The 21,438-nt window shown below is 31.9% G+C and overlaps 1 protein-coding gene across 5 annotated transcripts in view; it reads right to left on the bottom strand.

Annotated features, from left to right (window-relative positions):
- The window catches only part of Sbf2 (SET binding factor 2), a 426,980-nt gene that overhangs the window by 238,559 nt on the left and 166,983 nt on the right, over positions 1-21,438 (bottom strand). For all 5 annotated transcript variants that reach the window (XM_077798180.1, XM_077798181.1, XM_077798182.1 and 2 more), the window contains exon 3: positions 9,642-9,779. In XM_077798180.1, coding sequence (XP_077654306.1) covers positions 9,642-9,779 — 138 coding nt within the window. The remainder of the gene's footprint in view (positions 1-9,641; positions 9,780-21,438) is intronic.

The raw sequence follows: 21,438 nt of genomic DNA, 5'->3' as shown, positions 1-21,438 counted from the left end.
CATTGTATAGATCTTTCACCTCTTTTGTTAAGCTGATTCCCAAGTATCTTTTTTTTTTTTTTGAGGTTATTGTGAATGAGGTAATTTTCCTCATTTCCTTCTTAGACTATTTGTCACTGATGTACAGAAATGCCTTTTATTTATGGGTGTTGATTTTATGTCCTGCTAATTTGCTGAATTCATTTACTAGTTCTACAAGTTTTCTGGTGGAGTTTTTTGGGTCTTCTAGGTATAGAATCATATCTTCAGCAAATAGTATTGATTTAAATTCTTTTCCTATACATATCCCTTTAATTCCTTTCATCTGTCTAATTGCTCTGGCTAGTGTTTCAATAACTATGTTGAACAGAAGTGGTGATAGGCAGAATTAATATCATCAAAATGACCATACTTCCAAAAGCACTATGCAGATTTAGTGCAATTATGATCAAAATCCCAGTGACATTCCTCATAGAAATAGAAAAAGCAGTGATGAGATTCATCTGGAAAAATCAGAGACCCAGAAAAACTAAATCAATCCTTAGCAGGAAGAGTGAAGCAGGTAGCATGACCTTAAACTATACTACAGAACAATAGTAACAAAAACAGCATGGTATTGGCACCAAATAGACTGGTGAACCAATGGTACAGAATAGAGGACACAGAGACTAACCCACAAAATTACAATGATCTTATATTAGACAAAGGTGACAAAAATATGCACTAGAGAAGAGACAGCAACTTCAACAAATGGTGCTGGGAAAAGTGGAAATCCATACACAACAAAATGAAATTATGGGGGATGTGGCTCAGCGGTAGCGCGCTCGCCTGGCGTGCGTGCGGCCCGGGTTCGATCCTCAGCACCACATACCAACAAAGATGTTGTGTCTGCCGAGAACTAAAGAATAAATATTAAAAATTCTCTCTCTCTCTCTCTCTCTCTCTCTCTCTCTCTCTCTCTCTCTCTCTCCTCTCTCACTCTCTCTTTATAAAAAAAAAAAAAAAAAAAAAAAAAATGAAATTAAACCCCTATCTCTCAGCATGCACAAAACTTAATTCAACGTGGATCAAGGACCTAGGAATTAAGCCAGAGACTCTGTGTCTCACAGAAGAAAAAGTAGGCCCTAATCTCCATCATGTGGGATTAGGCCCCAACTTCCTTAATAAGACTCCTATAGTGGATACCCAGCACCACTTAAAAAAGTAAAAATTATGAGAAATACTATTAAGCTAATCTTCATATTTCAAGGAAAAGAGATGAGTGCAAACTTTTGCAAGAGGTAGGGAAACAACAAGTAAACTTCATGTTTATTCTCTTTCTAACAAGGTTAATCACCTTAAAATTTGGCTCTATTAAATTTAAGAATATAATTTTGTGAACCACCATAGTCAATAAACACTTTTAAAGTTCTTTTTGCTACCTGATAAAATTAGTGAAAAAAACCCAAACAGTAAAGTGTGAAATTATTTTCCTAAGACAAAACATTACATTAATATTGTTTGATAAGCAATTAAGATCTTTAAAAGTTCACCAGTTTTTTAAATTAAATAAAATACACTTCCTTGGAGTTCCTGATGGAGACGTTTATAATAAACTGGACACAAAGATTAAGATTTCAGCTTTGTTTTCATGAGGAACACAGGCCAAAACCTTTTTTAATGATAAAGAAACATGACATAGTCAAACATTTCATAAAGAAATCAAACATTTACTTATAAACAGATATCATGCAGTAAATTCTATGAAGCACAATCATCTTAAAAATGCACACCTTATTCATACGAGATGACTTGTCTATTATGAACTACAATAAAATATGTATTTAAAATCAGATATAAGTAATTTAACAGAATAATTAAAATATAGTAATAGAAGGTTTTTAAACACATGTCATTTTACAAACTAGCAACCATGCCCAAAGATGAAATAAGTTGCTAAGGTTTACAAAGCTTATTTAATGCACAACTGGCATTAGAAAGTGAGTCTTCTCATTTAGACTACTTCATTTATATATCTATGTACACACACACACACACACTCACACACACACACATATATATATATATATATATATATATATATATACATGAAATATGGTATTAGTTCAAAGAACATCTTCTTTGATATTTAAGAGAAAAATATCTCAGTAAAAAGAACTTGTCACTTTTCCCTTAACTATATTCAAATATAGTAATCTTTCCTATGTTTAATTAAAATAGTTATAACAACATGCAATTCTTACTTCAACCTTCCCTAGTCTGAATATGACTTTAAGTAATTATAATTAATTCAATGATAGTTTTGCCCTACAAAACACATCTCTGAGGAGAATAAAGGAGACAGTCAACGTCCTGTTTACCAGCCAACCCAATTTTTAAAAGGGATTGAGGACTAAGCATAATCTTCACCATGTGTACTATAAGGACAACCCATGTGGGTATTTGCATGTGTTGCAAATTATTAAACAAACAACAGAATAAATTCAGCTCGCAGAAGTCTCCCAATTTTTTTCTGTGTCTTAATCAATGTAACTTACACCAATTTTTCATAGACCCTGTTTGCTGAATAAGGTTTAAGATTAGGCCTAAGGTATAGATTGTAATCAAGTATAATGTTAATTATCTAAAATGTAATCAAGAATAATGTTGATTATATTATCAGAAAACCCAGTTCCTACACTTAACTATTCCTAATTTCTAGTTCCATAAGATAGATTATTTTGTTGACTAAACCCTGTTGAGGAAACCAAAAATTTTCTGATGACATTCATCACAATGTTATTTATAATGCTGACAAAATGGGAAACAATTGCCTATTAGGAGACTGATTCAATATATGCATGATGAATTAGGGCATAGCCATTTCAGTTTTTTATAAATCTTTATCATTTGAAGAAAGCAGTCAATTTTTTTTCTGTTCCCTTACTTTTCTCCTGATACTCTGTAAATTTTCTAAAATGAGCACAGTTAACTTTGATTAAGGGTGTGGTACTAGGTTGTACTTCAGATAAATCTTTTAAATGTTCTGTAAGTGATTTTCTTCTGGGATTCCAAGTTTTCCCATATAACGATTAGTTAAGAAATCCATTTTATTACTTCAATTTCCAGTTAATTCCTTGAGCATGGAATTATTGTACACTATTATGAACATTTATTTTTTTTCAAATGGTTCACTGACTATTTAATACTTGTTGAAATGTAGCTTCCATTGTAGGATACTGATTTTTCCATACACACCAGAGAGATTCTCAACTACCTTTTCTGTTCCCATAATTGGTCTTTTCTTGAACAAATAACACACTGATATAACTTTTAGTGTTATAGTGTATGTTTTAGTATTTGGTCTTCAGAGGTAAACATAGTCAAGCTCATTGACTTATTAAATAGAATGTCCCTGGATATTATCGTTTAGTCTTATCTATATAATAGGAACCTATCAAATTATGTTTTTGTGAGAATAAAATAACATACACATGAATTAAATAAAATGGAATAAAAGTGTTATTTAACTTTTAACACAGTATTCAGAATAGGATAAGTCTTTAATTTATCATAAGCTCTAAAATCTCTGTTCCTATCCATAGTTTTTGTCTGGATTACCCTTTATCTTTCCCTTTTTCTAAGTATTATCTCTTATGTTTTAAATGTCTACTCAATCTTTTAAACTCTGGAAGACTTATTCCAGTTGCCCAGCCTTCAATTATTATATATTTGATTAAATAATACTTAGCATATTTGAGATATTTTGTGTATCAGTTTTGATTTTTGTCTCCTGAACTAGAATTCAAACCCACTAAAATAAAGAAGTATATCTTATGCCTTCTTTGTCTCTTCCCTCTTTATTCTTCCTCTTACCTCCCCACATTATGATCATTTATTTTCCCCAATTTCTTTGATGACAATTTGCTGATATATCACATTAAAGCAATTTTAAAAAGATACAAACAAAAAACTTAAGTCTATTGTATATTTTATCTAAGCCATTAAAGCCCATACCAAATCTGTCATATTTTATTGACTACTATTTTAAAAATCTAGTATCACATTCCCTAGTTGAATAATTTTAGAAATATGTTATCAAAAGTTTAATGCCAAAGTTTGCTTGTGATTACTGACAGTATTACTGTATCTTGGAAAAGGTAATCAAGCCAACATTTTTAAAGTTGCACAATTATTCTCTGGATGGTGTACATCCCTAAGTTCCTCCTTTTTCAGCTTCCAAACAGTGTGTCATAGAATATGTGATATGAAGTAATTCACAACAAGAATTAAAAGATCTATTTTGAACTGATGATATGATCCAAAAATAAAAGAAAAACACATTTTTTAAAAAGAACATAGCTAAATAGTTCATGCCAAAAATGAGAACAACCTTGCTGATGACCTAGAAAGGAATATCTTCTGGGTTTTAATTTATTTAAATTTTTTCCAAATTCTACCTCGTTGTTTTACCCTCAATTGGACCAAACTCTAAAGACATTAAACTTTCTGTTTCCAACATAGAAAAGCAGTCTTAAAATTCTGGCTAGTAGCTACAAAGAAGCCAAAATTCTCACAACTTATTTAAATTTTCAGAATCTTGGAAGAACTCATGTGAATCAAACTTAAAACTTTGGTAAGTTGAAGACAAATTAAATTATAATATTTATTCCACTTAAAATGACAAGTAGGAAAATACTATATATCATAAGAAAAATAATTTTTTAAAACACTCCTTCAAAATATACAAAAACTCAGATCTTGGTTTCCACTATCATTTGATATTCAAAGAAGCCAAGGCTCCTTGAAGAAATGGATGATTTCAAGGCTTGAGCTGAAAATGAATAAGATGAGCCTAGTTCAGCTTTGTTAGGACAGAAAGTTAAAAAAAGAGATGGGGCCTTATTGAAAAAAAAATACAGGAACCAGCCTAGCTTGAGAGGTACCCACTGTTCAATACAGGATAATATGTACAAGATGATTTTTAAAGAAAATTAATGGATTATATATTACTGAAGTAATGGGGAAAAAAGCATAACAATTGGAATCTAAAAGTCTACGACTCATGCAAGAATGAAGAGCTCTTGCTTATAGTAAAATGTCAACTATTGACTGGAGTAGAGTTGAAAAAAATAATTATTTTGCAACCATACTTTTGTATGGGTAAATGGGTAAATCTAGAGAGCACGAGTGACGAGTAGTAGAATATTTGTACAATCTTTCAGTGTCTTCCTATAGGTTGCTTATTAGCAGCAAATGGGGGGAGGGGGAAGCAACTAGACAGTGGAGAAATCTGACAATGACTTGACTGGTTACCAAAATTAACATCATTAGTGAAGGAAAGATACACAGTATGTACCTCCAAATATGTACACTTAGAAGGGCACACATAGAAGGAACACACTTGTGTAGTATTTCCACCTATTGAAGCATAACCCGGATCTAATGAGAGACGTCAGAAAATACTAAATAAAAAACATCTTATTAAAAAGGAGGACAGAAATTATATTATTTAAAAATGTTACAGAACAAAGAATCTGAACAACTATTCCAGATGAAAAGAGAAAAAGAGAAATGATAATTAAATGCAATGTATGGGAGACATGTTGACTTGCTTTGGAAAAAAAAAATACAGGAGGAGACTGACTACAAAGAATATTTTTAGGTCAGGTATAATAGTCCATGACTACAGTCTCAGCTACTCTGAGACTGAAGTAAGCAGATCACTTGGACCCAAGAGTTTGAAACCAGAATTGGCAACATAGCAAGACTTGGCCTAAAAAAAAAAAAAAAAAAAAAAAAAAAAAAATTATTAGGTCAATAGACAAAAATGGAATATGTATAGTAGATTAAAGTATTATATCAATGTTAAATTTCCTGAGATTTGTGACTGTACTGTTTATGTTCCTTCAAAATATACACTGAAAAGTTTAAGGTTAAGAGATAATCCCTTCTTATTTAGACTGAATTGGACAAAAACAGGAATTTGATCATCTATTTATTGGCATCTAAATACTAGGACATTAATTCTTGTGCTGTAGGAGTCTTATTGAGGAAGTTGGGTCTAATCCCACAGATGGAGATTAGGGCCTACTTTTTCTTCTATTAGACGTAGTGTCTCTGGCTTAATTCCTAGGTCCTTGATCCATGTTGAGTTTTACGTATGGTGAGAAATAGGGGTTTAATTTCATGTTGTTGCATATGGATTTCCAGTTTTCCCAGCACCATTTGTTGAAGATGCTATCTTTTCTCCAATGCATGTTTTTGTCACCTTTGTCTAATATAAGATCATTGTAATTTTGTGGGTTAGTCTCTGTGTCTTCTATTCTGTACCATTGGTCCACCAGTCTGTTTGGTGCCAATACCATGCTGTTTTTGTTACTACTGCCCGGTAGCATAGTTTGAGGTCTGCTTCACCCTTCTTGCTAACGGTTGCTTTAGCTTTTCTGGGTCTCTTATTTTTCCAGATAAATTTCATGACTGTTTTTTCTATTTCTATGAGGAATGTCATTGGGAGTTTGATTAGAACTGCATTAAATCTGTATAGTGCTTTTGGTAGTATGGTCATTTTGATAATATTAATTCTGCATATCCAAGAACAGGGTAGATCTTTCCATCTTATAAGGTCTTCTTTAATTTTTTCTGTAGCATTTTGTAGCTTTCCTTGTAGATGTCTTTCACTTTTTTGTTAAGTTTATTCTCTCTCTTTTTTTTAAATGTTATTGTAAATGGGGTAGTTTTCCTCATTTCCCTTTCAGAGGATTTGTCACTGATATACAGAAATGTCTTGGATTTATGGGTGTTGATTTTGTATCCTACTACTTTGCTGAATTCATTCACTAGTTCTAGAAGTTTTCTGGTGGAACTTTTTCAGTCTTCTAGGTATAGAATCATATCATTGGCAAATTAGTCAATCCCAAAAATCCAAATGCTGAATGATTTCTCTGATTTAAGGATGCTGATCCACAATATGCTGTGGGGGTAGGGATGGGAGGATTAAATGAACTCTAGATAGGGCAAAGAGGGAAAGGAGAGGAAGGGGAAAGGAGGGGACATAGGGGTAGGAAAGATGGTGGAATGCGAGGAGTCATCATTACTCTAAGTACTTGTAAGAAGACATGAAGGATGTGACTCTACTTTGTGTACAACCAGAGATATGAAAAAGTGTGCTCTATATGTGTAATAAAAATTGTAATGCATTCTGTTATCATATATAACAAATCAAAATTTTAAAATAAATAAGTAAATTAATTAATTAAAAACTATTAAATGGGCATATTTTTAATGTTTTCACAAAAGAAAAATATGTGAGGCAATGAATATGTTAAATAGTTCGATTTATATACTTCACAAAGTAGACCTATATAAGAACCTCATGGTTTCACTGCATATGTGTATAAAACTTTATTCACCAATTAAAACTAAATAAATGAATATGATACTAAATTTTTATACAAATAGTTATACAGATAAATATAAGAATAATAAAAATTATACTATCGTTTATTGCATGAGTAAACAGAATTTTTTAGTTAAATTACCTTCAGTAATTTTCACTATCAACAAATATTCTGTTGTAGCAATTTGTAAGTTATGAATTAATAGCATGAATAGTATTAATTATTAGTATTCCATTTTATACAGGAAACTATTTTCTGTTTTGTTTTTGTTCTAAAATCTGTTATAAGTTCTTAATTTATTCAATAAAAATGCTACATAAAAAAATAAAAATAAACACTAGGACAGAAGAATCAAAGATTTCTAAATTTTCTGTTCCCATTGACAACAAAATCCTTACTTTAAACAGAAGCAATATGCTAACAGTTTTTAAATATTTCACATCAAGTATTGGATTGACTTCATAATTAAAAACCTTCAGATTGTGAGTTTCCCACAAAGGTCCGACAACATAGAATGTGCTAATAATGCAGATAATGCACTTTTTTTTTAAGTTGTAGATGAAAACATTACCTCTATTTAATTTATTTATATGTGGTGCTGAGGCTCGAACCCAGGCTCTCACACATGTGAGGCAAGCACTCAACCACTGAGCCACAATCCTAATCCTGGGATAATGCACATTTTGTTCTATGTAACTTTTTAAAAAAAAATATTTATTTTTTAGTTGTAGTTGGACACAATGCCTTTATTTTATTTATTTTTATATGGAGCTGAGGATAGAACCCAGGGCCCGACACATGCGAGGCGAGTGCTTTACCACTGAGCCACAACCCCAGCACCTATGCAACTTTTAATATAAAATATATTTCAGCAGTAGATAAACACAACAACTTTATTTTATTTTTTTCATGTGGTGCTGAAGATTGAACCCAGTGTCTCACACATGCAAGTGCTCTTCCACTGAGCCACAACCCTAACCCCTCTATGCAACTTTTTAATTCACTGTAAATACATAAGCTTGTATATTTGTTTTAATACATAAATCTAATGAACTTGGATAATTTAAAACTGTGTCATGATCGGTGATCTATCTCTTATTGTATTGAAAAATCAGATTTCTACATTCAGAAAATTCAGATCTTATGAGTTTAATAAACATAATTGAAACTACAAATACTGCTTTGGGAAGCCATTTCAGAAAACAAGCCCATTTTTCCCCAATGGTGGTTTATATTCATCTCTATGTAGCAGAAGCTGCAGCAAATAAAGCAAATTCACTCATCCAATATCACCAAATACCTTTAATTTCCTTCTGTATTACACAGCATGTATTACACAGCATGGAAAGCAAACCAAACAACTATAAAAGACCCTATGTTCTTCTGACTCACTTTCAGAGAGGTTGGTTCAGAAAGCAATCTGACCTCCACCAAGGAAACATTTTGGATTTACATTTTGGACTTACAACTAGAAGTCAGCAGTGTGAGACAGTGACTGCATATGGAAGACGGGATTTTCTGGGGAAAGTATGGTGACAGTTATACCAATCTCATATCCAGCACCATAAGAGCCAGGTCATAAAACATGAAAAGAGTGTGGTTTCTATGAAAGCAGCACCAAGTGAACTATTTTTCATATCCAGAATTGGTTTTGTACTTGTCCCTCATCTCGCAAACTCAATCACTGAAATGCCATAAGTTGTTCTATACTTTATCATAAATCTTTTCATAAGTTAGAGAAAGTACATCCAGTCAAAGGTTAAAACTAAGAATCTCAAACAATACTTTGAAAGAGAAGTTTATTTTAAATTTCTATAATTGTAGCCTATGAATTTTGGACTGATTATGTTGCTAATACTACCACTAATAAGAATGAGTTAACATTTACTTAGGAGCTATAACAATAATGTCAAGCATTGTGATAAATGACTTATAAACATTTGGATTAAATATTCTTATGTTCTATGAAAGATCCCCTTGGTGGACTGGGAGGGAAAAATCAAAAGTTCACCACAAGAGGAAATTACTTTTAAGAAACCAATTCATGGATAAGCTATTCTTAGAAATATTCAGATTATGGTAAATACTTTTATCAGAGATAATCAAACTCTTAAAAAACTTTACCTTGTTGCTCTCCTACTCAACATTAAATGCAAAAATATAAGAAGTTCCTCATGATTTTTAAAGTAGCCCATAAAACTCAAACTTGCAGTTTTATAAAAATACAAATGTGGCAGATATGTTGTCCCTCTGACTATACTTTGGCTAGAAAATACTCTGTACCTGGAGATTGATCTCTGCCTCATAGAAGGTTAGGCATGAGCAGTAATGTCGATCTGAGTCAATGTCTGTTAGGACCACCACAAAGAACGTTGGCTGTTTCCTCTCTCTGGATAGCTGCCATCCACCAGGCTGACAAAACTAAACGGAATAGGGGGAAAAAATGTCACATTATGAAGTATAATGAAAATTTATTCGTTAACATCCAAGAAATAATTTTTTAAAACTTTTCTCTTTTAAACTTTGTTAAAAGTTTCCTCTATCTTCAAAAATTTCTGTCTGATGTGGCATGTCATTTTAGCCACATTTTTAAAAAAATTCATGTACAGATTTATAATGTAGAAAACTTCCTCTACTAGTAGAGAATAATACAGACAGCAGAATACATCAGACACTAGAAAGGCAATATGTCAATCAATGGAAGGGTAACTGATGTGATACAGCAATCTGTATACGGGATAAAATTGGGAGTTCATAACTCATTTGAATCAAACTGTGAAATATGATGTATGAGGAACTATGTAATGTTTTGAACGACCAACAATAAAAAAAAAAAGAAAACTTCCACAAATATGCATATATATTTTACAAAGACACCTAGATTTTCCACAGATGGCACTCTGTGATGCCATATCTCAGACCAAGGTTCTCATATGCACGAACATAGCACCAAAATTAAGATCTTTATGCCAAATATTAGAACAAATCATGGAATAAGATAAGTTGGAGATAAAGTACAAAGTATAAAAGGAAGGAATGGGGGGTAAAATAGGAAAGACAGAATGAATCTGACATAACTTCCTATGTTCATGTATGAATACACCACCAGTGAAACTCCACATCATGTACAAGCACAAGAATGGAACCCTATTTACAATAAGTTATACTCTATGTATATATGTCAAAATACACTCTACTGTCATGTGTATCTAAAAAGAATAACAAAAAAAAGAGTTAAGTAAACAAAAATATATTATAGGTTCATGGATAGGAAGACAATATTGATAAATTTCAGTTCTTCCCACTTTGATTTGTAAATTCAATGCAAGCCAAATAAAAATCCCAGCAAGTATTTTGTGTATTATCAAACACCTGATTCTAAAGTTTATAAGAAGAGGCAAAAAACCAGGAGAGCCAACACAACTGAAGAAAGAGAAACTTACAAGACTGATACTACCTAACTTTAGGTCTTACTCTAAAGCTTCAGTAATCAAACCAGTATGGCATTAATTTTTAAAAAAATAAATGAAAAGATTAGAGAGAGAGAGCCAAGAAATATACTCACAAAACTGATCTTTGACAGAGGAGAAAAAGGAACAATTGAAAAAAAAGATAATTTTTAACAAATGGTGCTGAAAAAAATTGAATATTAGCATGAAAAAATCTGGAAATGAACTGTGCACATTTCACAAAAAATAACTAAAATGGATCATATGTAGAGTGTAGAACTATATATCTCCTAGAAGATATACTACAGGAGGAAAAAAAAACTTAGATGGACTATTATTCAGCAATTTAAAAAAGAAATGAGTCACTGAGCCATGAAAGACATAGATGCTTGTTTGTTTGTTGTATGAAAATGGGGATCAAACTCAGAGACTTGTGCATGCTGGGCAAGAGCTCTACCACTGAGCTAGTACATCCCCAGCCCATACATAAATGAACATTACTAAGGAAAAGAAGCCAGTCGGAAAAGAGTTACAAATTGATTATATGACACTCTCAAAAAGGCAACAGTAAGGAGGTAATTTTAAAAACCAATGGTTATCACAGGGTGAGAAGGGAGTGTGGAGGGATTCATAGGTGGAACACAGAGGATTTTTAGGGGAGATGGAATATAAGTTAGTGATAGAGTGCTTGCCTAGTACACCCAAGGTCCTCAGGTCTGACCCCAGAACCAAAACCAAAACATAAGGAAACAGGACTTTCGAAGTAATGAATCTCTTTGTGTGATACTATAATGGTGGATATATGTCATATTTGTCAAAATGCACAGAATGTACAATAGGAAAAGTGCACTCTAATATAAACAATGGACTTAAGGTGATAATGATGCATCAGCACAGGCTTATTGATTATAACAGATACATCACTCAGGTGTAGGATAATAGTAGGAGAGGCTGCTTCTAGAAAGGGTCTGAGGGAAGAGGTTGTGTGGGAACTCTGAACTTTCACATTAATTTTACTTTGAATCTAAAATTGCTCTTTTCTAGAATTTTTCTAGAATTTGGAGGAAAAAAAGATACCTTGATTAGTGGCATTACTCATGAACGATATAACAGAAATAATGAGTTTACCAATACCGCAGCCCTTTGTGCCAGATTTCCTCCTTTTTTGTTATTCTGCTTAATAACTATATAATCTTGAGCAATTTACTTAACTTCCAAATGCCTCAGTTTCCTAATGTATTAAGGTAGAATATTAATAAATATTTGACAATACTCTTGGGAAGGAATATAAATTAACACATGCAAAGTACTCAGAACAGTCCCTGGCACATAGTTTAGTGAATATAAATAATAGTTATTATGATTATTACCCACTTTGACTCACCCCAGTTTCTAATGTCATCTCTCTGACACTTTCTTTCTCCTTTGTATATACTTTTTCCAAATCCACCCTTCCTATCATCACCTCATTGCCCCTGTCTCAGCCTAAAGACATCAGAAAAGTAAGATCTAGATGATTTCCTACATTTGAAATAATATTCAGTCTTTCTACAGAATAAAAAGTCCTACCAGATAAATTCCTTTAAACGGACACCATGAAGTACACATGAAGAAATGGCATGAAAGGCTTAAAGATACCTTAATTAGCAAATAAATGAAAACATTCCTACTGAATCTTTATTTTAAAGTAGTAATTCATTTAACAAATACTTTTTGAGCATTGAAATACCATTCATTTTACAAAGTCTTCTCTGAAAATTCCCAGTTTCTCTAGCTCCCTCCAAACCAAAGAGTTTGGGCAGTTCCTGTCCTATATACCAAAACTATTTTTATTATAAATAACAACAACAATAACAGTAACCTTTCCTCCTCTGTCTCTTATCCACTAATCTGATACAGAGAAGTTCCCATCATTGTCTTTATGTACTTATTTCTCTCTCAAGAATCCACCTATACTAAATTCTATATCGTTTTACCTCAGGCTTGTGATCACTGCAAGCCCTTCACATTACAGTATAGCGTAGTAAACAGAATTGCAGAAGTTTCCTGAAGTCAAAACTATTTTCATAATAATACTAAGATGTTCACTGCTTCTTTCACCTGTTGACATTTATATTGGTTGGGCAAAAGCAACAATAGGTAAAGTTTCTGTGTCTTAACAGAATCTATCACAGTAGCACCAAATTATACTGGTAGTTACTGTATTCTTCACAGCTGCACATTTACAAATAATAATAATAATAATAAAGTCAGTTTTAGTTAAGCCTTGGGAAAGCAATAAATATTTAAATTTCATTTTAACACATTTGACCACAACTACTTCTTCAATGTATCAAATAGTATGTACAAAGCACTTATGCTACATGTGGAAATAGGATAGTTGTCTAGAAAAAAAAAATTGTGTGTGGTGGTTTAAACTGTGAACTGAATTAGAATGATTTTTTTTAAAGACCATCATTTTTTACTTGAGAGTATCAGACAAAATATGCTTATACAGACATGTATTTGGCAGACATTTTTTCAAAACAAATCAATTAGACCTGTAACTTCAAGACAAAGATCTGCTGCCAGTATCTGGCACAAATACCAAATATTTGTTACCAATGATAAAACTTGAGCTTTCAAACACCACCATGAGCCTGAAAAGTTTGCAATACTTTAAAATTTTCCAGACAAAAATTATGACAATATTAACAAATGTAATGTTTTAAATATTATCTAATGACATGTCAATGTCTGGAGGATCTATATAACTCACTGAATTCATATTTGCCAAATGATCAATGCATGGTATTATCAAATCATGCATGGATAAAAAAATCTATTCAATAGGTAGACTAATATAGTACAACATAATATGAAAATGTGTGTTTACAGATTCCACCTTCCAACTAACTTTTAGAAAAACTATTTGTTCTATGTTGGCACAGTAGTCAAAGAAAAATATCCTTAATTACTCAAAAAGATTATTAAATACTCTTCCCTTCTCTGATTTTCTTCATATACTTTAAAGTAAAAAAAGAAGAAAATCACAAGAGCAGAACCAGGTATGAGATTCCAGATACCTCTGATATTTAGAAATATATCAAATATACAAGATATTTAGAAAAATACTTTTAAAACCACTCTCTTAGGTAAAAGAGTATATTTTTCATTTACTTTGGAAAATATACCTCGTTTCATAAATACCACATTTATATTAACATGTAATTTTTAATGAATAAATTTATTTTTTAAAATTTAGTTTCAAATTTTAATGTATGAGCAGATAAAACCATATAAGCAAAACTTACTGGTAGTCCTTAATGATCTGTGAACAAATAAAGGGTACTGAGGCTAAAAAGTGATTAATTGCCTTTTTTTTTTTTTTTTTGTATCAGGGATTGTACCCAGGGGTGCTTAACCACTAAGCCATATCCCCAACTTTTTTTTAAACTTTTTAAATTTTTCAGACAGAGTCTCCCCAATATGCTTAGGGCCTTAGTAAGTTACTGGGGCTGGCCTCAATCTTGTGATCTCCCTGCCTCTGCCTCCTAAGTTCCTGGAATTACAGGTTGTGTGCCACCATGCCCAGCTGCAAACTGCTCTTTTAGTGAGAATGAGTGCTAACATGTAACTAACCTTGGCTTAAACAATATTTCTGGGTAGCAAAAAGGTAAAATACTTTTATAGAACCAGGGAATTCTATTAGATTACAACATACCCAGAAACGTCTTTCAAAAATCTTTTTATTTTCAACAAACTTCTTTCCTAAATCAGTCATATTTTATTCTCTCTCTCTCTCTCTCTCTCTCTCTCTCTCTCTCTCTCTCTGTGTGTGTGTGTGTGTGTGTGTGTTTGGCAGTAGTGGTGGTGGTGTTACTGGGGATTGAACCTAGGGGGGATTCTATGGCTGAGCTACATTTCCAGCTCTTAAAAAAAAAAAAAAATTGAGACAGAGTCTTATTAAGTTGTCAAGGCTGGCCTTGAACTTGTGATTCTCCTGCCACAGCCTCCCAAGTCACTGGGAAGGTATATCATTTTCTAAAGTTAATTATAGAATCAGGAATGAAGTATCTGAGCTTGTTAATAAAACAATATGATACAACTGGCAATAACAATTCTACTACTATTACTTATTCAACAAACTGCATCTCTGATACAAAGTAAATCAATTCTGTGAATTAATAGCAAATAATCCCATTCTCATAGACATTTGTCATTCATGATCATTAGCTGATCATTGAGCTTAGTAAATGGTCCTAAAAGCTATACATTAGAGAATGATGACTGCATTATTTTCACAAAATGAAACTACAGGTTCTCAAGAAGGAAAATCTAAATCTCTGTATTTTAGTTCTAATTCTATCCAATGTATTTGACTTCTCAAACTGAAGTTACCTACCACAAAGAAGAGTTCATAAATAACAAAATAACATTTTATAAGCAAATAGATACATTACTTAGGTGAACAATATGATATTTTGTCACCCCAAACTAGGAAAAAGCAAGTGTTAATGTGACCACTTTTCTCAATGCTTTGCAAATACAGAGAATATAAGAAAAATTTACCAGAAAAATGAAAACCATCCATAGCATTAATGTGACTATATTAAATGATCTCTTGATGGTGACATGGTAGAAGGTTCTTTAGATAATAGCCAACTTTAATATTTCCCAAGACATATATCCATATGTATAAATTATAATTTACTAATCCATGTTTTATCATATAACTTTTAAACTAAAAAATTACATGTGCCCTAAAAAGACTAATAAAAATTTCTTATTCTAGTAGAAAATAAGGAACATATAACATGCAGAAGAATGCAAGAGTTTAACCTTAGTTACTTAAACAGCCTCAATTCCCTCTGTTTTCATTATAACCAGAATTTATATTATAACAATAATTCTGTGATTTTTTTTTAAAAAAGTAGTAACCTTAAAACTTTTGGGAATTTTCAAGGATCATTTTTCCATTCAATAAGTTCTTCACAGTTCAATTTAATATGACCACAACTAAGAGAGTAATGGTAATGCTAATTCATGGTTGACTTGGTCAGATACTTTTTATGAAATTTTCACAGAAATATTTGTTAAGAGAGTTACCTAGACACTGGTTACACATGATATCCCTTATTTCACACATAAAATAACAACTATAAAAAAGGAATTATTTTATACTATGCATTTAAAAGTATACCAGAGTCATACTTTATAGGAATTATTGCACTCTGTACTCTCAAATGAACTACATTAATATACAATATTCAGAAAATAAACAACAGTATACACAATTGAATTTACAAAGATGTTTTTCAAAGCATGAAAAGAAATGGCCCTAATCTGTTATCTATTTTCAGAATTCACTGTATTATACATATGATTAAGCAATAAAAGAATTTGGGTATTAGGATATGACCCCACTATTGAATGAGAAGTACCTCCCATAGGATTGGATTTAAAATGCAATAATGCTAGCTGGTTCAGTCATGTCAATCCTTAAATAAAAATGTTTTGAAGAAGTAATTTCAATAAAGGAGTGGTCACTACAATTCCTGAACCTGGCTGGAATCATATTTCTGACAGGAATGTGAAAGAATGTTTAGACAGCTGTTAACAGAGTAGTCACTAAAAGACAGTAAGCAGAATGATAAGCATTAATCAAACAGGATAAAATCAGGATTTTGTTCTCCCCAGTGTCTTTATTGGCAAACAGGAGGAAAATGCTATCACAGGTGCAGAACCCAAAATGTTTAGAATTCACTCTCATAATTAATGAATTTACATTTTGCCCTCTTCAAACAGATGAGAAAACACATCTGTTTGAAAAGCATTATCTATGAACACACCACAGAAGCTGAGAAATAATGTTATTTTCATGCATCCACCACTGTGTATACAACAACTTGTGTTTTTGACAACTCCCTCTACCTTCACATCATTATTTCACACAGATCATGCATAAAATTTTTACAACATATCTGGGAATAGCCAAGAGAAGTATTTCTTTTCAGGATGTTATTTTTGTGCATCTTCAGTTTTCTTTAAGACCTTGATATACTTGGCAAATGGTACTTCAAGGTTATAGGGCAGAACAGCTAGACTGCTGGACTCAACACCTTAATGCACTACACCAACTTTAGTTATTTACTTGTCTATTTAATTGCCCAAATATATGGATCAGGCCACTAATCTGTGAAAAAAAGATAAGCAGAAATATAAAAAGATCTCATATTTTAAAATACCTTATATATAATCGTATCTCATAAGACTCATTTTATAAACAATGAAATCAAGGTTATGTGATATAAATTCATGTAGCTAGTAGGTGACACTGACAGGACTAGAATACAACTCTCTGCATCTTTAGAAAAATATGTTCTTTTAATTGCTGAATTATCATTATAAATCATCTTATGGATATTATTTTATCTTCATGTAAATTAATGGCAGAAAAAATTTAAATAACATGAACTAAATTTTATAACACGTTGCATTTCCTTGCAACCAGAGGGTGTGCATATGTATGTATATATGGTGTTTTTGTTTTTTAATGGTACTGACAATGCTCAGGGCCTTGAGCATGCTAGGTAAATACTCTTCCTCAGCCACATCACTAATTTTATATATTTTTTACATAAGAGGAGGCAGATCACATATACATTTATGAATCCCTTTTCTTAACTTTCTGTAACACCTAAGAATTTTCCATCTATTTACACATATTGAACAAAAATTCTTATTTATTTATTTGAGTGCTGAAGATTGAACCCATTGCTTTGTACATAATAAGCAAGCACTCTTTCACTAAGCTACATCCCCACCCCTTTTTATTTTTTATTTCAAGCCAGGGTTCCCCTAAGTTACCCAGGTTGGATTGAATTTGGGATATTCCTGCCTCAGCATCCCAAGTAGCTGAGATTACAGGTGTGCATCTCCATGCCTGATTAGCAAAAGTATTTTTAATGAGTATTGTACCATCATGTAAGTTACATAAAAATATCATAACTTAGCCATTACAGTTTTTACAACTAATGCTAAAATAAGCATGGTTATTATTATGGAATATTATTTTATCTTCATATAAATCTTTATAAATATTTTAGGGAAATATAACTGGCTTTATAGAATATGTACAAGTCAGCAAAAAAAATGTTAATTACCTATAAATTCCTTTTTAATGTTAAGCAACTCCAAGATTATTTTGTTTTGCTGATATACTTCTAAAGGGAATTTAAAAAAGAAATAATGAAAAAGAACATTATGAACTATATTCTGACCACAGAAGAATAAATTTGTGAAATAAAGCAACAGAAACTTTAGGAGATGAAATTGAGTCAAGCTAAGCTAGGTGAGTGTCAGATGTCCTCTATATTTTATATATGTATTTTTCAAAAGTTCAAAGGAAATATAGTAGGTATAAGAACTCCAAAGAGAAGTCAATTTAAGAGTCTAAGAAACTCTGAAATATTTTGTTATTTGGTTTCACTTATGTGCTTAATTTTAATGGGTAGCTTTTGATGGTGTACACTTAAATATAGTTAAATATATTTTAATTATATACTTAAATAAAATGCAGCTTAATTTTAATGGGTCACCTACCTTGATCTTGAAAAATTTACATCCAGGTATTTTATTACTACTATAAAACATTGCATTGTCCTCATTATTATAATATAACTTTCAGTATGTATAGGACAATATGATTGTCTACCTAGAAAATCCAAGCAAACTGACAAAATACTAAATTAGATTTTATTTTAGTTAGGTAGATAGATAAAATTAAAATTAATAGTTTCCTTTGATACCTACAATAAGAAATTAGAAAAATAATCCTACTCATAATCTTCCTATGTTGTCAAAAACACAGGATAAGCCAACTTACCTTCTCACTTTTAACATTTTAATATATCGGTCTCATGAAGAGCCCTATACATAAGGTTTTTTTTTAACATTTGAATCATTGGGGTATAATTTCTCATTTTTCTAATTGTACAGATTGCAGAATCACACTGGTCATAGAGTCACCTATAAACATACAGCAATCATAATGTCTATTCTATTCTGCTGCCCTTCCTACATAAGGTTTTAAATATAAAATTGTCAAGAGAAAATCCAGAGAGGAAAAATGAACATTTAGAATAGCTTCTAATATCAAGCTTTGAAACAGAAAAAAAAAACTGCAAACCAATTACAAATGTAAAACAATTCCAAGATGAATAATACAAAAGAAAAGTTATTAATGACTTCTGATTAAGCATGGCAGATCAAACGTTCTAACTCTAAGATGTTCTGAAAACCCATTAAAATTGCATTTAAAAACAAAAACTGCAAATAAACAGCAAAGAAGAAAACAATAAATTTAAAATAATAAGATCTTTGGAAGCCAGAAAACTGATTTACACTACAAATTCCTGGAAAACGTAAGGAATGGAGTATGTATGTAGGAATGTCACCAAATATGAGGGGAAGGCAAAACAAACAAAAAAGGGAACTAAGTGGCCTTAAGTTAATGCTAGAGGCAGCAGAAAACTTCAAACACAGGAGAGTGAATAAAAATGAAGAACACTGGGCTGGGGATGTGGCTCAAGGGGTAGCATGTTCTCCTGGCATGCGTGCGGCTGGGGTTCGATCCTCAGCACCACATACAAACAAAGATGTTGTGTCAGCTGATAACTAAAAAATAAATATTAAAAAAAAATTCCCTCTCTCTCTCTCTCATAAAATAAAATAAAGAACATTGAGGAGTTTAGGCGGTGGGGGGTGCAGCTCAGTGGTAGAACACTTGCCTAGCATGCTTGAGGCCTTGGGTTAAATTCCAAGCACCATGGGAGGGGCGGGGGGAGGGGGGCATTGGTGACAGGGAATCATAAACCAAAGAACATTTACAGAATAAGAGAGATATAATAAAAAATGATAAACAAAGGAATTGAAACAATGTTCTATTAGGTACCCTAAAGGGAAAACTGAAGAGAAACAAGAAAATTAGATCACTGCAGGAATTCTAACTCTTAGATAACCCAACAATATGGCCACCCTATTCTTCACCTCCAGCTATATTAGTAATGGCTTTGTGGATATCCTTCCAAATATTGTTGCATGCTTTATACATACACATGTACATGAATATATTAATATTAAGACATAATCTGAATGGTACAATGAAACCCTTTTATTCTCACACCTATATTCACTGTCAGTGTTTTACCATATGAAAATATTTAGCTTTGATTTTTAATATACAGCATTTCATCTCTTATATCTTCTAAGATAGAAATTTGTTAAAATCGTAATTACTAAAACCAAAATTTTACAAACAGCATCTAAAAATGAATCATATCAAGACTTTGTATATTTTGAGACAATTAAGATTCTAGATAGGACAAAGGGTTGACATTTCAAAATCTTTTTAAATCAGCCAACTTGCTTACTTCTTGAAGCTCACTGCCTTTTAATAGTTAGAAACACTAAGTTATAATGTCTTAGAAAATTACAGATACATTTCTAATTCTCTAAAGAACTGAAATGAACAAATAAATAGTCATACAAATTCCTTAGTTTTTAAATAATTTATTTAAAATTTAGTGCTTCAATAGAGGAAATAAGATGAGTTCTACTTAATATGTCATGCCTTCTGGTAGATTATATAAACATTGGAATTTTACTGACTTTTGGATAAGACATAGAAGGAATGCTATCATTTGGGGGCTTTTCTACCCATAATTCTATTATCATAATCTTTAAAAAATGGAATCTTGCTGTCAACTGACTCCTTCAAAAAGCCTATACATAATGTAGTCTGAGAAGCTATCACATTATTCTATGGGGTCAATAATAGCACCTTTTTCTTAGGGTTGCTGTGAATATAAAAGTGCTGAGAACAGTACCTAGAACACAGCAAATTCCCAATAATGTTACTTTAAGAGAAATAAAGTAGGGCTGGGTGAAATGGCATACACCTATAATGCTAGCAGCTTGAGAGAGGCTGAGGCAGGAGGATTCTGAGTTTAAAGCCAGCAACTTAGCAAGACCCTATCTCAAAATAAAATCAATGAAGGGCTGGTGGTGTGGCTCAGTGGTTAAGCAACCCTGTGTTCAATCCCCAGTAACAAAAAGAAGAAAAAGAAGTGACCCAGAGTGAATGATTATTGTACCTGGATCAAGAGTACCTGAGGATTCACTATTTTCTAATTTGATGCTTTAATTTTTCTCTTTTTAATGAAAAGAAACTAAAGGAGAGGACTATAGTATATAATTATACCTTGCCCAATGCTTATTTTTTCACCTTTTTTTTGCTGAATGCTTACTGTTAAAGCACTCATCTATATGATACACAGTAAATATTAAAAACATTGCTTTGAAAGACATAATCAATATTCTTGTAACAAAGGCCCATCTATAAAAAATGGGGGGTTCGCAAAACACATCTAGAGCTAAAACTAAGTTTTAAACTGCTTGAATCATATTTCATCAGTTTTATATATATATATATATATATATATATATATATATATATATATATATATATATATATCTTTATTTATTTCCAAAACACAGGCAGTTCCCTTCAACATCAAGGTAACAACAACCTAGAAAGGGACTAAAAACAAACTAATCAGACTGGCAAAGGAAGATAATAGACAAAAATC

This window comes from Urocitellus parryii, chromosome 4 (assembly GCF_045843805.1).
Source record: "Urocitellus parryii isolate mUroPar1 chromosome 4, mUroPar1.hap1, whole genome shotgun sequence".
In the NCBI taxonomy this organism is placed as follows: domain Eukaryota; kingdom Metazoa; phylum Chordata; class Mammalia; order Rodentia; family Sciuridae; genus Urocitellus; species Urocitellus parryii.
Note: the sequence above shows the minus strand (reverse complement) of the source record. Positions and strands in the feature narration are given on the sequence as shown.